The sequence below is a fragment of the Astatotilapia calliptera genome, chromosome 8, assembly GCF_964374335.1.
Source record: "Astatotilapia calliptera chromosome 8, fAstCal68.1, whole genome shotgun sequence".
NCBI classification, from domain to species: Eukaryota; Metazoa; Chordata; class Actinopteri; order Cichliformes; family Cichlidae; genus Astatotilapia; species Astatotilapia calliptera.
Genome location: NC_137429.1, coordinates 8,171,052 through 8,184,968, shown reverse-complemented (window position 1 = coordinate 8,184,968; position 13,917 = coordinate 8,171,052). Strand labels below are relative to the sequence as shown.

The 13,917-nt window shown below is 40.0% G+C and overlaps 2 protein-coding genes across 7 annotated transcripts in view; both read right to left on the bottom strand.

The window, feature by feature from the left end:
- kif19 (kinesin family member 19) overlaps nt 1-8,016 on the bottom strand; it is a 41,038-nt gene extending 33,022 nt beyond the window's left edge. For 2 of the 3 annotated variants that reach the window (XM_026178246.2, XM_026178247.2), the window contains exons 1-2: nt 7,299-7,760; nt 5,584-5,664 (exon numbers count right to left, since the gene is read on the bottom strand). In XM_026178246.2, the coding sequence (XP_026034031.2) occupies nt 5,584-5,664; nt 7,299-7,337 (120 nt within the window). In that variant the 5' untranslated portion in view covers nt 7,338-7,760. The other variant, XM_080305021.1, reaches the window with a different exon arrangement.
- Nucleotides 8,017-11,402: 3,386 nt separating this feature from the next.
- The window catches only part of ttyh2 (tweety family member 2), a 70,667-nt gene continuing 68,152 nt past the window's right edge, over nt 11,403-13,917 (bottom strand). For 2 of the 4 annotated variants that reach the window (XM_080305022.1, XM_026178243.2), the window contains 2 exons: nt 13,853-13,879; nt 11,403-12,632 (listed from right to left, as the gene is read on the bottom strand). In XM_080305022.1, coding sequence (XP_080161148.1) covers nt 12,552-12,632; nt 13,853-13,879 — 108 coding nt within the window. In that variant the 3' untranslated portion in view covers nt 11,403-12,551. The remainder of the gene's footprint in view (nt 12,633-13,852; nt 13,880-13,917) is intronic. The other 2 variants (XM_080305023.1, XM_026178244.2) reach the window with 1 other exon arrangement.

Sequence of the window (13,917 nt, the reverse complement as noted above, 5' to 3'; positions counted from 1 at the left end):
ACATACCCATGAAATGCAGTGCAGAAAGCACAGACAAGCTAAGCTGTACAGATGTTCCACTAATGAATGCAAGAACGTATTTGATGCAGACAATTCACCTGCTGACTGAAAAGCAACAAGGAAAAATCCACAGTTTTTGTAAACTTCTTCCAAAACGTTTCCTTTATTCTCACAAATGTTGGACTGTAATTTTGAGGAACAGAAATGAAAAAAACAAAAACAGAAAACAAAAACAAACAATGGCCGTGACCTTGTCTAGGTGTCTCTATGGAGATGAGGCCTCAACATAAAGCATTCCCCTCTGTGTGCTGACAGACCAGCCTGGCCAAAAACTTGCCTTACAACTCCAAAGGCTAAGACACATGGTGCGTGACTCAAACACTCAACTCTACTAAAAGATATTTTTACATACATGTATATGAATTTATGTACTAATGTTCCTGATATTCCTTTTCTGGCTCTGCCTTTGAAACTGGATTCAGTTTTTATATAAACTGCACATTTATAAGGGATCTGTGCAAAAGGTTTTTCTTAATTTACTCTGTAAAAATAATCAGCTTGTAAAGTGGAATTGCTGAAGAGAGCCACAGGGTGATGCCTCCTTTGCAGTGCTTGAATTCGGACACAGGCACAGAAATAAGGCTTTGACTGAGATTCCCATGTTCAATGAAATGTAATGCTGAGGACACCTAGTATGGTATGGTCACTTTTAGGTTGTATTGAACAAAGCACCAGAGCGAATGTCTCCACTCCTGTGTCTGACAAATGTCTAAACTATTATAGGCAAGCTAGCTAAGTGCTACGTATTACTCTCTCTTCTCGGACAAGGACACATCATAGGTGGTGATCCCTGATCACTTAACAGCATGTGTTATCCCACCTGTTTATTTAGAGGCTGCAAGACACCCTTCATCTCAACTTCAACTGAAATGGGTTCCTCAGCTTGCTGATTTTCGTTGTTTCTTTTTTTTTTTGATGATGACGGATGATGATGGCAGCAGCAGCCGTTCTTCTCTGCGTGAGTAGCTTAATGTTGTTCGTGTGTAATTTACGCTGAGTAGGCTAACCACGTTATTAAATTAATGCATGTAAGGTGAACTAGCAAACACCGTCGTAGTTACATGCAGCTGTCTTCTTGTTTGATGGCAGATACTCCCTTCACCTTGGCCAAAAAGACTAAAATGACCAAAGAAAAAGTGGAAAACAGCTAAACATGAGAGGTTTTTGGACAAAGTTTGTGTTTTTTCCATTGTTTAAGCACTGCTTCCAGCTAAGAGTGATACCATATATGCCCTATAGCTGCAGAAAAGGCTAACATTGTTATCTTTTTACAAAAAAAACCAGCTGAACATGAGAGGTTTTAGGACCAATTTTGTGTTCTCCATTCTTTAAGCACTGGTTTGAGCACCGGTTTGAGCACCGTTTAAGCACCGGCACCGTTTCAAAAGTACCGGTTTGGCACCGATATCGGATAAAACCTAAACGATACCCATCCCTAATTAAATGTATTTTCAATGACTCTACCTACCACTTTAGTTTAACCATTAAAATGTCACATCAGACTTTGTTAAGTGAAAATGTCCTAAGTAATTATGTTCACAAGGCTGAGTGACCATCTTTAGACCTTATGGGGTAAACATGGCCTTAGTGCTAGCCTCTTAAGGACTGACCTCTCACCTCTGTTTGTATATTACATTAAGATGGTAATGGAAATACTGTCTGCTGCAGGTTCAGTTTCTTCTTAGTGATGTTCAGTATGTGAATGTCAATAACTATTGATTAGAAATCTGAAGCACAAATATTTTTTTTAAAAATAGAGAGCACATGGCACTCTAAAAGCTGGTTTCCAACAGCATTTAAAAGTTGATGTGTTACATTATTTTTTGCTACTCACCAGAACCTGTCTGAAAAAACAAAATATTTGCAGACCATAGGAATTATATTATCATCTGTGGCAAGAGCTGTTATCTTTTTTGTGTTATATCATCATTAGCAAAGACGAATACACCTAGGCTTGTTTGTTAGGTTAGTTTTTTGAAATTGTTTCTCATTCTCTTTAGAAGTAACAATTATGTCCAATTGTCAGATATGCCGAATAGTCTCTTTAGAAGTAAAAATTATGCCAAATTATTGTTTTTAAGTTGAATTAGGCTATTTAGTTTTTCCCTCAACAGTTCAACGTTTCTTTGATTCTCAATGTCCATAGTGTTAGAGGCTACACCGGTTGCATTAGTTCAGTGGTCCCATAATGTAGTGGTTTACACATTTACCTAACAAACGAAAGCTATCTGGAACAGTCCCGGGAGCAGACATAAATCCTCCCAGAGGAGGCTGCATCAGGAAGGTAAAGTTAAAGTTCAAGATCAAATGTGTGGAGAAGCCTGCTATACTGATCCCTTGTGAAAGAGCTGAAAGTAGCCAGTCTTAATAATTCAAGGTTTCTTTGTTTCCCAATGACCATTGTGTCAGGCAGTGATGGTGTGATGGTACAGTACAGTCAGATAAATTACCACTACTTTTCTGATAGGGATAAAAGTCTCTTTTCTATGCTGAAACTTCACTAGATTATTATGCTCTTGAGTGACTAAAACCTGCAACATTTAAGATCCCATTCACATATATTACCCACTACACCTCTGGCTAGTTTACTACTTACTCAAGGACAAGAAAAGCCCATTAAGTGTAAGTGCAGCAGGTGGTCCATGAAGATCCCTACAGGCTGTCTCTGGGGGAAGAGTAAACCTGAGAGAGAAAAAGAGCAGGTGGCACAAGGCTTAACCTGAGCTAAAACTCATCCAATGAGCTCATCTCCACAGGCTTAGCCAGCTTCCAAGTTGTCTGCTTTCTGCCAGGACAGCCAGATCTGGGTACTCTGGTCCAGTCCGTCGAGTCAGCCACCAGCCCTCTGCTAATCTGTCTGAGCACTACCGTTGGGCCATATGTTTACCATCTTACCAACAAAGTAACATATGCACTGTCTTGTTTGCTTGCAAAAATATGCTGTCTATAAAGGATTTAAGATGTAGTGTAGACATCACTCTTTATTTCTCTGTATGTGATGACTACCACAGGAGTGACAGCTACAGGTAAACAGATTCAGCCCTGTCGTGCAATATAATCCCACCACATCCACTGTGAGGATGTGACCTTATCTCACAATATCTCCTCCATTCATGTCAAGGCAGCCCAGGTAAGCCCACAGGTAAAAAAACAGATCCCAACAATCCCACTGTCTCGATAACAAGTGTGTAGCGTAAGCTCCACTAATCCTTTGTTGTGAACGTGTACAAGTGAACCTGACATAACCTCAAAGACGCCACACATCAGCACTTTCAGATATAATAAACTATGTACTGTGGTATTCAGGAGTGAAATCAACACACTGAGTCAAGCTGAAGAGGAAACATTTTTTTCTAGCTGAGGTTTGGTTGAGCCTTATTATAGTGGCTGTGTCAGCACCATATCTACCTTCCTGGTGTTATGCACTAATCCCCTGAGTCCAAGCCAATTTTAATGATGTCATGCCAGACTGGTGCTGATGTTGTCCTTAAGCTGTGATTAAATTACTTACGTTAAGAAAAACAAGTGATATACCAGCGTCGTGGATAATGAGTTTCTAGCAAATTCCCTCAACAGCATGAAAAAACACTAATCATACCCTTTATTGAATATAGCATTCTCCACAAACACTTCTCACTGTTTTACTGTGGTGAGTCATCTGTTGCTACTGTTAATTTTCTTGTCTTGGTTAAGAGAAGCTTCCCACCACCAGCAGGCCTACAAATGCCTCAATCAGCCTACACTACGTGAGGAGACACCTCAGCAGGTTCCCAGTCACGATGTTCATTATCGTTTGCACTACCGTCATCACCACTGCACAATCTACTAAATGATCTCGAAGAGGGACCTGCTCAAATGTGAGGCGTAATGGTGAAAATGGTCCTCAAGGGACTTGCACACGCAATGTGTCCTTCTCATATGAAAGGTCACATGGTAGCAACCTCATTAAATACTATGCTCATTGGGAAAAAGGCCACCTGGTCTATGACGGCAAACCAAGTCCAGTTTCTTTTTCTATTCCACTGCCAGAATAAATGAATAGAAAAATCAAGTTTTGGTTGTAGTTTATGAAATATGCCTAAAACTCATTGCTATGGGGAACAGCTATGGCCATGATAGCCAATCTACATTCTGTTCATTCTGAGTCATTCTCGTCATGGTTTACTCTAATGGAAAACACAATTAGTGTAATAGCTCCATTCAAAGCTGCTTATTTGTCAAATAAGTTGGAAAGTAATGTCAAACAAGTTGGTGGAAAACTGAAACAAGACCACAGTGGAAACAAATAGAACCAAGCATGAGGCTGCCGGTACTGGCTGTTTTCATATTAAAGCCAGATGTGTTGTTTTGTCAGACCAACAGTAAAAGCCAAAGAAATTCAAATTATAGAAACAGCAAAACAGAAAAAGACTTTCCAATTAAACTGTTTGTCAAATTGCATCATGGTTAATGTAGGCGCTAAGTTAGCAAGATAAAAGTATTAGTGGAATAAAAATAGGCATAAGCATTTGTCCATTGTCCATTTGTCTGACACTACAGAAGAAGTGCACTGCTAATTGGTGAACTACTCATTTCCAATGACTAGGTGGCTGAAAAATACTTCATAAGCATCAGACAGATTCAGAAATAGAAATAATTACTACTTGCTGCCCTAGGCGTCTCTCTGTTGCCATTCACGTCACAAAGTTCTTGCACCATTATGAAAATCAAAATCAATGCTTTTTATGACCTTTTCAAGACCTCAGTAATTGGAGCGGCACAGTCTTTATGTTACAACTGTGTGGGCACTACTGGACTTCAGAGATACTTTTTTCTGGACTTAAAAGATACCAGAGGGAAACTGCACCACACTTCTGTTAAAACATGTGTACCTGATTTAATTTGTACAACAAAAAGCAGAACAATACACCAACTATTTTTTTTTAAATCTACAAGACGACTTGGTGTGGTGCGTATACATGACTTAGTGCAAAGCACACACTCACAGTTACCATTAACCTTTGTATGCATTACTTTCTAAAACTAACCCCTGTTTCTCTTTCCGACAAGCATATGTCAGTATTTACAATGTATGACTTGATGAAGCTACTTTGAAGTTGCTGACAGACCAGTACAAGTTGATTTTAATTATGTTATTGGGTTAGTGCTTGTTAGTGTCACAGTCCTTATAACTACAGCAAGTGACATTAAAACCGCACGTGTAATGTTTTTTTTAAATAAATCTTAAAGGTGAAAATTTTAAAATATATGAAGCACATAGTCTAAGACCTTTAAGGAGCTTTTTATTACTTGAGTCTGAATCTTGCAGCATTCATATACATATGCATTATGATGTATGCTTTATAAATTAGGTTGTTTTTTTGTTTTTTTTAAAGAGATGCTGATGTTGCAAAGGTCCCTGTAGGCACCTTATTTGTGCAGTCTCATGACAAGCAGGAAGGAACACAGTATCCCTCTTTCACACAAAGCCACCCCATCACTCACTCACATGCAGAATGAAAAATTAAAAGACCAATGTCTCACCTGGTCGTCCACTCTGTGGGCCACGATTGTAGCCCCCTCCTCCTGCTCAGCATCGCTGAGGGGTCGGATTCTCAAGGCAACCTGCAGCAAACAGAGCAAACTCTGAATGTAATCAACTTGGATATGTTCGGTTTCATGACATCATATCTAAGAAAATGACACTGACAGCACATAAGACAACATGTCTAAGGTTTTATCTGTAGTTTCAACTGAATTTTTACAAATGCTTTAATGTCACTTGTTAGAGTGCTTCAACAGAAAAGCATTTTATAAGAAAAAAAACTGGCTCATATATCAGATGCAGCGCACGCTGTGCTGATTTTGAACATTACAATGGTTTTGGGAATGAAGAAAGCAGGTGAGTAATGTTCAATACGGCTCAGGATTGGCTTTGTGCAGGATAAAAAAAAGAATCCCTCAAGATGAAATGTGACTTAGAATAATAAAGATGTGCGAATATAAGTAGGAAGGGGAACTATGATACACTGCTATATTGCATTAAGGGAGTTGTAAAAGATGTATCCTAGTAATAACCCAAATTCATGAAAATGAAACACATAAATTGCATGAGTAATCTTTCAAATGTCAAACACATTTTTTTCACCATTTAACTTAATAATTAGGAAAAATGCAGGATCTTCTAACTTTTAAGTCTTTTCTCTCTCACAACCCCAATTCAACCAGGGTAGGTAAACTGGAAACTCAAAATATCACTTTAAATGCAGAGCTGTCGTTTTAGAGTCTAAATTATGAATACTGGTTGGCACTTGGCAGACACATAACAGCTTAATGAGTGGAGCATTGTAATACGACAGCATTATGCACATTCAGACTCCTACTGTTAGTCTAAATCTGTCTGCATGATTTAGAGATCAGCAGAAAAGCTCTGACTGAATTAAAACAGGATGAAAACAGAGTGTAGCAATACCAGCAGTGTGTTAGATCCACAGGGGTGGCACATGAGCTGCATTCATATGCATTCAAACAAATGTGCTATGACGTTCATGTATATAAGGGCTTTTATAGTGGATGTGGATCCACCTTGGATTCACCTAGGCAACAAATAGAAATAAGAAGGTCCTCTCTCTATCAGCACCATGTAGAAGGTGTATTACATGGGGGACAAGAGAGGCCGGGCAACTGAAACAGCCACTTCAATAATTCAGGTAAGGGCTGCAATGCAGGTGGTATAAAAGAAAATTGAACATTCACTATAAACGCCATCAGCTTAAATGGTTAGGAATTCAAGAAGAAACCACTAGAAAGAAGAACAAGAACCTAAAAATAAACTATGCTTAGGCTAAGTCCATGATGCCGCTAATATATTTTAGTTTAATTAAATTATATGTTTTAATGCCGAGCTCACTTAGGGGTGAATAGGATGGGGTTTTTTTGTTTGTTTGTTTGCTTTTTTATATATAAAAGGTGGTATTTGGTATCCAGTGTGAAGCCACCTTTTAGTGCATATGCCATTCAACAAAAAATACAGGCATTTTTTAGGCAAACTTCACAGGACTGCAGCCTACAGGTGTACTCTAATGAAGTGATCACCGAGTGTTCAGTTAACTGGCAGAAAATTTATGAGCTTGTTTGTATTAAATGGTGATGGTTTTCTACTACTCACCAACAGAGCGAACTCATTTGACAAAGTTAATAAAGGTGTTAGAGCTCAATAAAAAAATATCATTAAAAAAAAAGCATAGGTTGAAACTCACAGTTAGCTGGTGGTCCTTTGACTCTCCGGTGTCCTTCATGTTCACTTTCGGTCAGCCTGAAGGATAGCGAGCATCAACAGAAAACGGGGCACTGGACCATCCCGCTCCCCGTCGCTACCTGCATGCCACCTACTCTTTAAGAAAAAAAAAGCACCTGCAGCACACCGCACACACCTAACATCTACTAATATACCCGGGTTCTGCCTTTAATGCTCACTGGCTGTAGCTTGTCCGTAGTAACAAGCGCGACTGGCGAGCTAACAATCTCTTCGAGTCGTTTTTACTCAACGACATTAGCTTTCCTACAACTACCGACCGACTCTACTCTCTCACTCGCTTCCTCTTTGTGTCCTCGAGAGCGCGTCGGTGGGTATCTTCCACGCAGCGGGTCGGGAAACACGGGAATAATTTAGCCAGACAAAGAGTTAAAGGTAGCGGCAGGTAACAGCAGCACCAGCAACAGCTCACCTGCTACTCGCACTTCTCTGTGTCTGTCCTCGCTCCTCTCCGCTCCGTGTCCTGTGTTTACGCGCGCGCGCGTCTGCGTTCGCGCGTGCTGTGTTGTCCCTGGAGATTCGCGGAACACCGGCAATATCAAATCAGCTACTGTAAACACCAGTACATCCGATTATAAAATAAAACCCTCTCGTCCGGGTTTTCATTGCTTTGGGTGAATAAATAAATAAATAAATAATATGGCATGGCATGTGTACTCCCAGTTTTCCTATCCTAGGCTACACAATGATTGTAAAGGAAATACAAACATAACCCTCTGTACCTTGTAAAAGTGCTTCATAGCAACCTGGGTCATATTAACATTTTATAACGCTTCTGAATTTCAAAAGGACAATAAAGTAGACAAAAAGTCACATTTAAACGAGCATTTATCAGTTATTGGACTGGATGTGCCTTTATTATTAAGTATTTTTAAAATAAATCTTTTGGAGAGTTTCTAAAACACCTTTAAAACAATGGTGAATATTTTTAAATGGCTGTATGCGTTTATCCAAACCAGTTATTGTGCATTCAGATAGATCTGTGATCCTAATATCACACATTTTACGGACGCGAATAGTTGGAAAATGGTAACCTTTTTTAAATGTCTTTTTCTGTATGAAATACCCTTTCTGTGTCACTTTGCTGACATCTGGTGGAAATGTTATGCAATTACCGTTTCAAGACACCGTTTCACCTGTATGGAGAAAAAAAACAGAAGAGAAAGCAAACAACGAAGAGCAACATAATAAAAAAAACCCCCAGCACCATCACAATAAACTAGCTAGCAGTAGATAACAGTAGATACTAAATAATAAACGATATTGTGCAGCACGCAAGATAGACAGCGCACAATGTGCTTTGAGGCAGCAGCCAAGAAAGGTGTAGTCCGCGTCTGTGAACACCCGTGTGTACACCTGTGTGCATACCTGTGTGGATCAGCATGCTTGTATTCCAAAGGTTTCTCCATGTAACGATCTGCTAGGGAGTGTGGGGAGCCATAGCCCCGTCCACCAGGGTATGAAGCAGGTATGGAGGAGATCCAGGCCCCAGATATCCAGAGGCCCCAGAGTACAAGGACCCGAGGAGGACCACCAAAGGGGGGGAACCGTGCCACCCTCCTGGAAAGAGCTGAGTAGAGCCCCAAACGAGAGGTCACCCCGCAGCTACGGAGCAGAGGCCAGAGGGGGTTGCAGTGGCGGCAGCCAGCTGTGCCAGAGGACCGAGCTTCAGGCCCAGAGGCCAGAGGCCTGAGGGCATCCCACCCCCCGGAAGGAGCCCACCCGGGCCACAGGCGCCCGGCCCTGCCAATCAGCCACCAGGAGTGAGCCGGTACATACATGAGCGCCCAGCCCCAGACAACAAGGACCACCAACACACCAACGTCTGAGGGCATCAAACACTGGCAGGGAGTGTGGTGAGGGGAGATAGGCCTCCGTACTTTAGAGGGCCTGAGATGTACCCAGAGAGGTTGAGTCTAAGACCCCACCTGACATATAGACACAGACGAACAGGCACACGCGGACACAAACGTGCATTCCCACCCCATATGCACAACCAAATACTCGGCACTCACCCAACGTGTAGACAGACACAAATAGACACTGCACAGACAGTCGCACTCCCCAAACATACTCTATATCCCAGGTCCAGATACCCCCGCCCTCAGAGGGGCAAGCCGCACCTAGGCCCAGGAGATGTAACCCTTCTCTCTGGGGTGGAGGCAAGCAGACCACCTCCTTATCTGCAGTAGCAGGGAGGCCCCGCATCCCAGACCCCAGTTTTTTTTTTGTTTGTTTTTTTCTTTCTTCCCCCCCTTCTCACCGTCTCTTCTCCCCTCTGTTTTTCTTTCTCTCCCTCTCTTTCTTTCATTCTTTCTCCCTGTCCTATCCCCCAGTCATGTCTGTCCCGTTTGTAGCAACCGAGAATAAAATTAATTCATAATTATAATAAAGGTCAATCAAATGGACCAATATGGCAAGGCCATGATGATCCACTTGGTAAAATAAATCCGCTTGGCATCTTTCTTGGCCTTAAGACAACAATTCTGATGGCTAAAGATCCAAACGGGACACAAAAAAAACAACAACAAAAAAACCCCATACCGTTTCAAGACCGTTTCAAGACAACAAATACATAAAAGGGGGAAAGGGAAAAGGCAGTTTAAAAATATAATAACATAAGCTGTTTTTACAACCACAGAGCGTATTTAGAAAATGATCGGTAGTGAAAAAAACTTTAGATCTTTAAAACACTAAACTTCTATAATATTTACTGAGATACCGTGTCCGCTGCACTCTCCTGACATCTGCTGTAGAAATTGTGCAATTACTATTTTAGACAATCAATTTCAAGCGGCTTAATGCTGGGGGGGGGAAGCCGGAAAATGAGCAGAAAGGGGAACATAAAATACCTACTAAAGTAAGTTGTTTTTACTTTCATAATTTTTACTTTTCTAAACAACCTAAGTAACCTATAGTCTTTAAAAACAAACAAATAAACCAAACCAAAAGAAGGTAACAGGGATATTTTAAACTAGAATTACCCTTTAGATCCCATTGTATAGTTCCACCAAGCAGTTAGGACTTCTCTAGACCTGATCTTTGGGATATAAAATGTCATTGTTTCGTCATTTCCATCGTCATTTTATCCTCTCTGATATTTGTGTGATATTTCCTCCTAAATCTGAATTCTAGGTTATTGGGTAAAAATATCTTCAGTCTTGCAGTGCTGTGAAAAAGTATCCTGTCCCTTATGTTTCAAATCATAAAACTAATTTTAATATTGGATAAAGACAACATGAGTAAATACAAAATGTATTTTTAAATGATTATTTGATTCATTAACAGAAAAATGCTATCTAAACCTACCTGTGAGAAAAAGTGATTTCGCCCTGACCCTTATAACTGGTTGAGCCACCTTTGCCAACAAGAATCAGATTTGTTAAATGACAAATTAAGTGTGTTTTATCACACTTTTTCTAAAGCTGATTTAAATTTCATGAGCTACACTCAGCCCTGATTACTGCCAGACCTGCTAAACAACAGTAAAATAAAATAAAAAAGGACCTGTTTGACAGAATGAAGTAGGCTAAAAGATCTTAAAAAGCAACGAATCAGGCCGTGATCTAAAGAAACTCAAGAAAAGATGAGAAATAAAGTCACAGGGTTACAAAGACCTTTTTAAGGCTTTGGGGCTCAAGCGAACCCCGGCAACAGCCACAAACTGGTGTAAATCTAACAGGATTTCATAAATAAATTCATAATGTTGATGATATGAAACATTTAGATTTGTGACAAATATGTAAAACTAAATATATAGAGCTCACTAAAAATGGGATAGCCATGTGCTCATAGAAACCTTCACATCTGACCTCAAAAAACCAAAATCGAATAATTTCATCACTGAGTACAAATGAACCCTGGTCCCTGCCTCTTCATCCTTTACTTGGGAAGAATTGTACATATTTTCAGCAGTCTTTAAAAATACTCTAGGAATCACTAGTTCATGATACACTAATTGCATGTGGATATGTTTCAGTTAAATGCACAGGGAGATCTTAATGATCTCAGGCACGAACACTCAAAAACAAAATTAAGACTCATCGCGTTGTACTCAAAGCTGGTTTATTCAATTTACGATTAGACCCTGAAGTTTGCGTACACATACACACACACGCACACACACACACACACACACAAACAAAATTAAGCACCACTCTCTGTGCCTGTACAGTGCAACATGCTGAAACAAACACACAAAACGTATTAATGACACGGCATATATCCAATCCACACAGAAAGTCATCGTTAGTCGGTACAAACATGTATTGTTTGGATTGTTTGCTATGGTGAAAGTAATTACCTGGATTCATTAATCAGAGAGCAGCACAGCTTCCCGAATCACAATAGGAATGACGACTTTATTGGATTAGTTGGATTAGATATACAGGGAGTATGAATTAATGGCCCATTAGAAAATACAAAAAAATAGTGGTCCTATGTATTGCTGGACAGAACTAGAAAAAGTATATAAAAATGGCGCACAGTTTAAACATAAAACAGAATAAGACAACAATCTGTTATTTTACAACTTATTTACAGAAGCCATGGTCTCAAGGTAGTCTCGTCTCTGTAGACTCCTAAAGCTTCACTAGCAGGCGTGTTTGTGTGTGTGTGTGTGTGAGACTGCAAATAAATTATACTGCTCCACAAACTCCTGCTGTGTGCTGCCAGTGCTGGCTCTGTGCTTCACGAATATCACGCATGGAGCACACTACATAGAAAATAACGATGCATGAGCTATCGCGTTCACATCTTTTATCTTTGGAGACTCAAATATAAGATGTCAAAATTAGTACACATCTCCATTTCAAAGGCAGAGAGAGAGATCTCAACTGAATTTAAACTTTCTTTTTTACATTATTGGGAAACAACTTTTTTTGTGTGGTTTTTTTATATGTTTAAAAGAGCGTGTGAGGGTATCAAAGGACAAAACAGATTAAGAGCTTGTTAAGTTTGACAGCACTTCTTGGAAACGTCTAGCACGTTCTCCAAGAAAGGATAGAAATGTCATGAATGAGCTAAAAGAACAGAGAGAAGATTACAGATATTGTTCCATTATCATTAGACTCCACACGCTGGAGTCCTGACTGACGTGAAGCCACACAGTTTCCTCTGTGAGTCTTCTATCAGCTGCATGTTGCTGTCTTGTAGATGGTATGCGATGCTGCTTCTCTCCTTGGGCAAACAGGGAAGTCTATGCTTGGAAGTCATTTCCAAAGTGTCTCCTCTGTTCTTCGGTCATGGACAGGTAGGTGGCCCTCATAGTGGGAGAGTACTATAGACAAAACACCAACACAGAGACATATATAGAGAATATTACAAGTCTGTTGTATTAGATTGTGGTGATGTAAACATGTAAAACTCATTTGTAATGGAAGAAAGTAGGGAAAATGGGCTTAAAGGAACAGTCCACTGAATATCTATCTTAATGTATCAAATTCACTCTACTGTGGCACTGACATGAGAAATGTTTGAGGCTCTCGACTCCCCTAGTGGGACTTAAAGCAGGGAAAGCATGGATGATCAGGTTAAAAAAAACAGGTGAAGTGAAACTACAGAAGAATGAATATATAGTACATGTTTATAGTATAGCTACACGCTAGACAGTTTATTAGTTACACCTATCTAGTTCTGGGTTGGAGCACCTTTTGCTTTCAGACCGGCTGTAATTTTTGCTTTAATAGGAGGGTTCATAATTTTTTCAAATCACATTTAAAGTCAATTAAATCACCTTTCTTCCCCATTCTGATGGATGCTCAGTTTGAACTTCAGCAGGTCATCTTGACTATTTTTACATGCCTAAATATCTTGGGTTGCTGCCATGTGATTGGATGACTAGGTATTTGTGTTAGCAGTGGAATAGGTGAGAGTATGGCTGGCGAACGTATGCGTATATAAAGACTACTGGCTAGTATATCAACAAAAATTCTGTGTTGGAGAGTATGCAAACTTTTAAATGCCAGATTTCATTCCTACAGTGGTTGAATATTAGTTTCTAAGACAAAGTTTCAGTGGAGTATTCATTTAAATCATAACAGACCATGGCAGGGTAAAATATTTTAGATATCACCTATAGTTTGTTTTAAAAGGCCAATCCTTTATTCATTAAATACACACATAGCATAAAGTATGAAACACTTTCCAGGTAAAATCCATTTTATTGCAGTGCACAGAATCCCTACTGCTAACACTTTTGTGTCAGTGCTAGGTGTAAAACGAAATGACCGGAGAAAGACTGCATGCACATAGGAGCTGACTGTGAAAGTACCCAGAGACGCAACTACCGTACCACCCTGTGAACACCAGGGGCTGAAATACCCTTGCTAAGTGAACCTATCTGCGACGGGGACAATAGGTTGCAGATTAAAAGTCATGCTAAACAGGAGAACTGCACAGGAGACGAGATAATGTGAGGTGAAGGAGAAATGATAGGAGATGGAACAGAGGGACAAGTGAGGGACTTTATTCCTGACAGAGAGAGAAGAAAAGACTTACTCGATTTCTATACTGCTGAGAGTATATCTCCAAAAGTTGATTAAAAAAAGAGGGAATATAGAAAT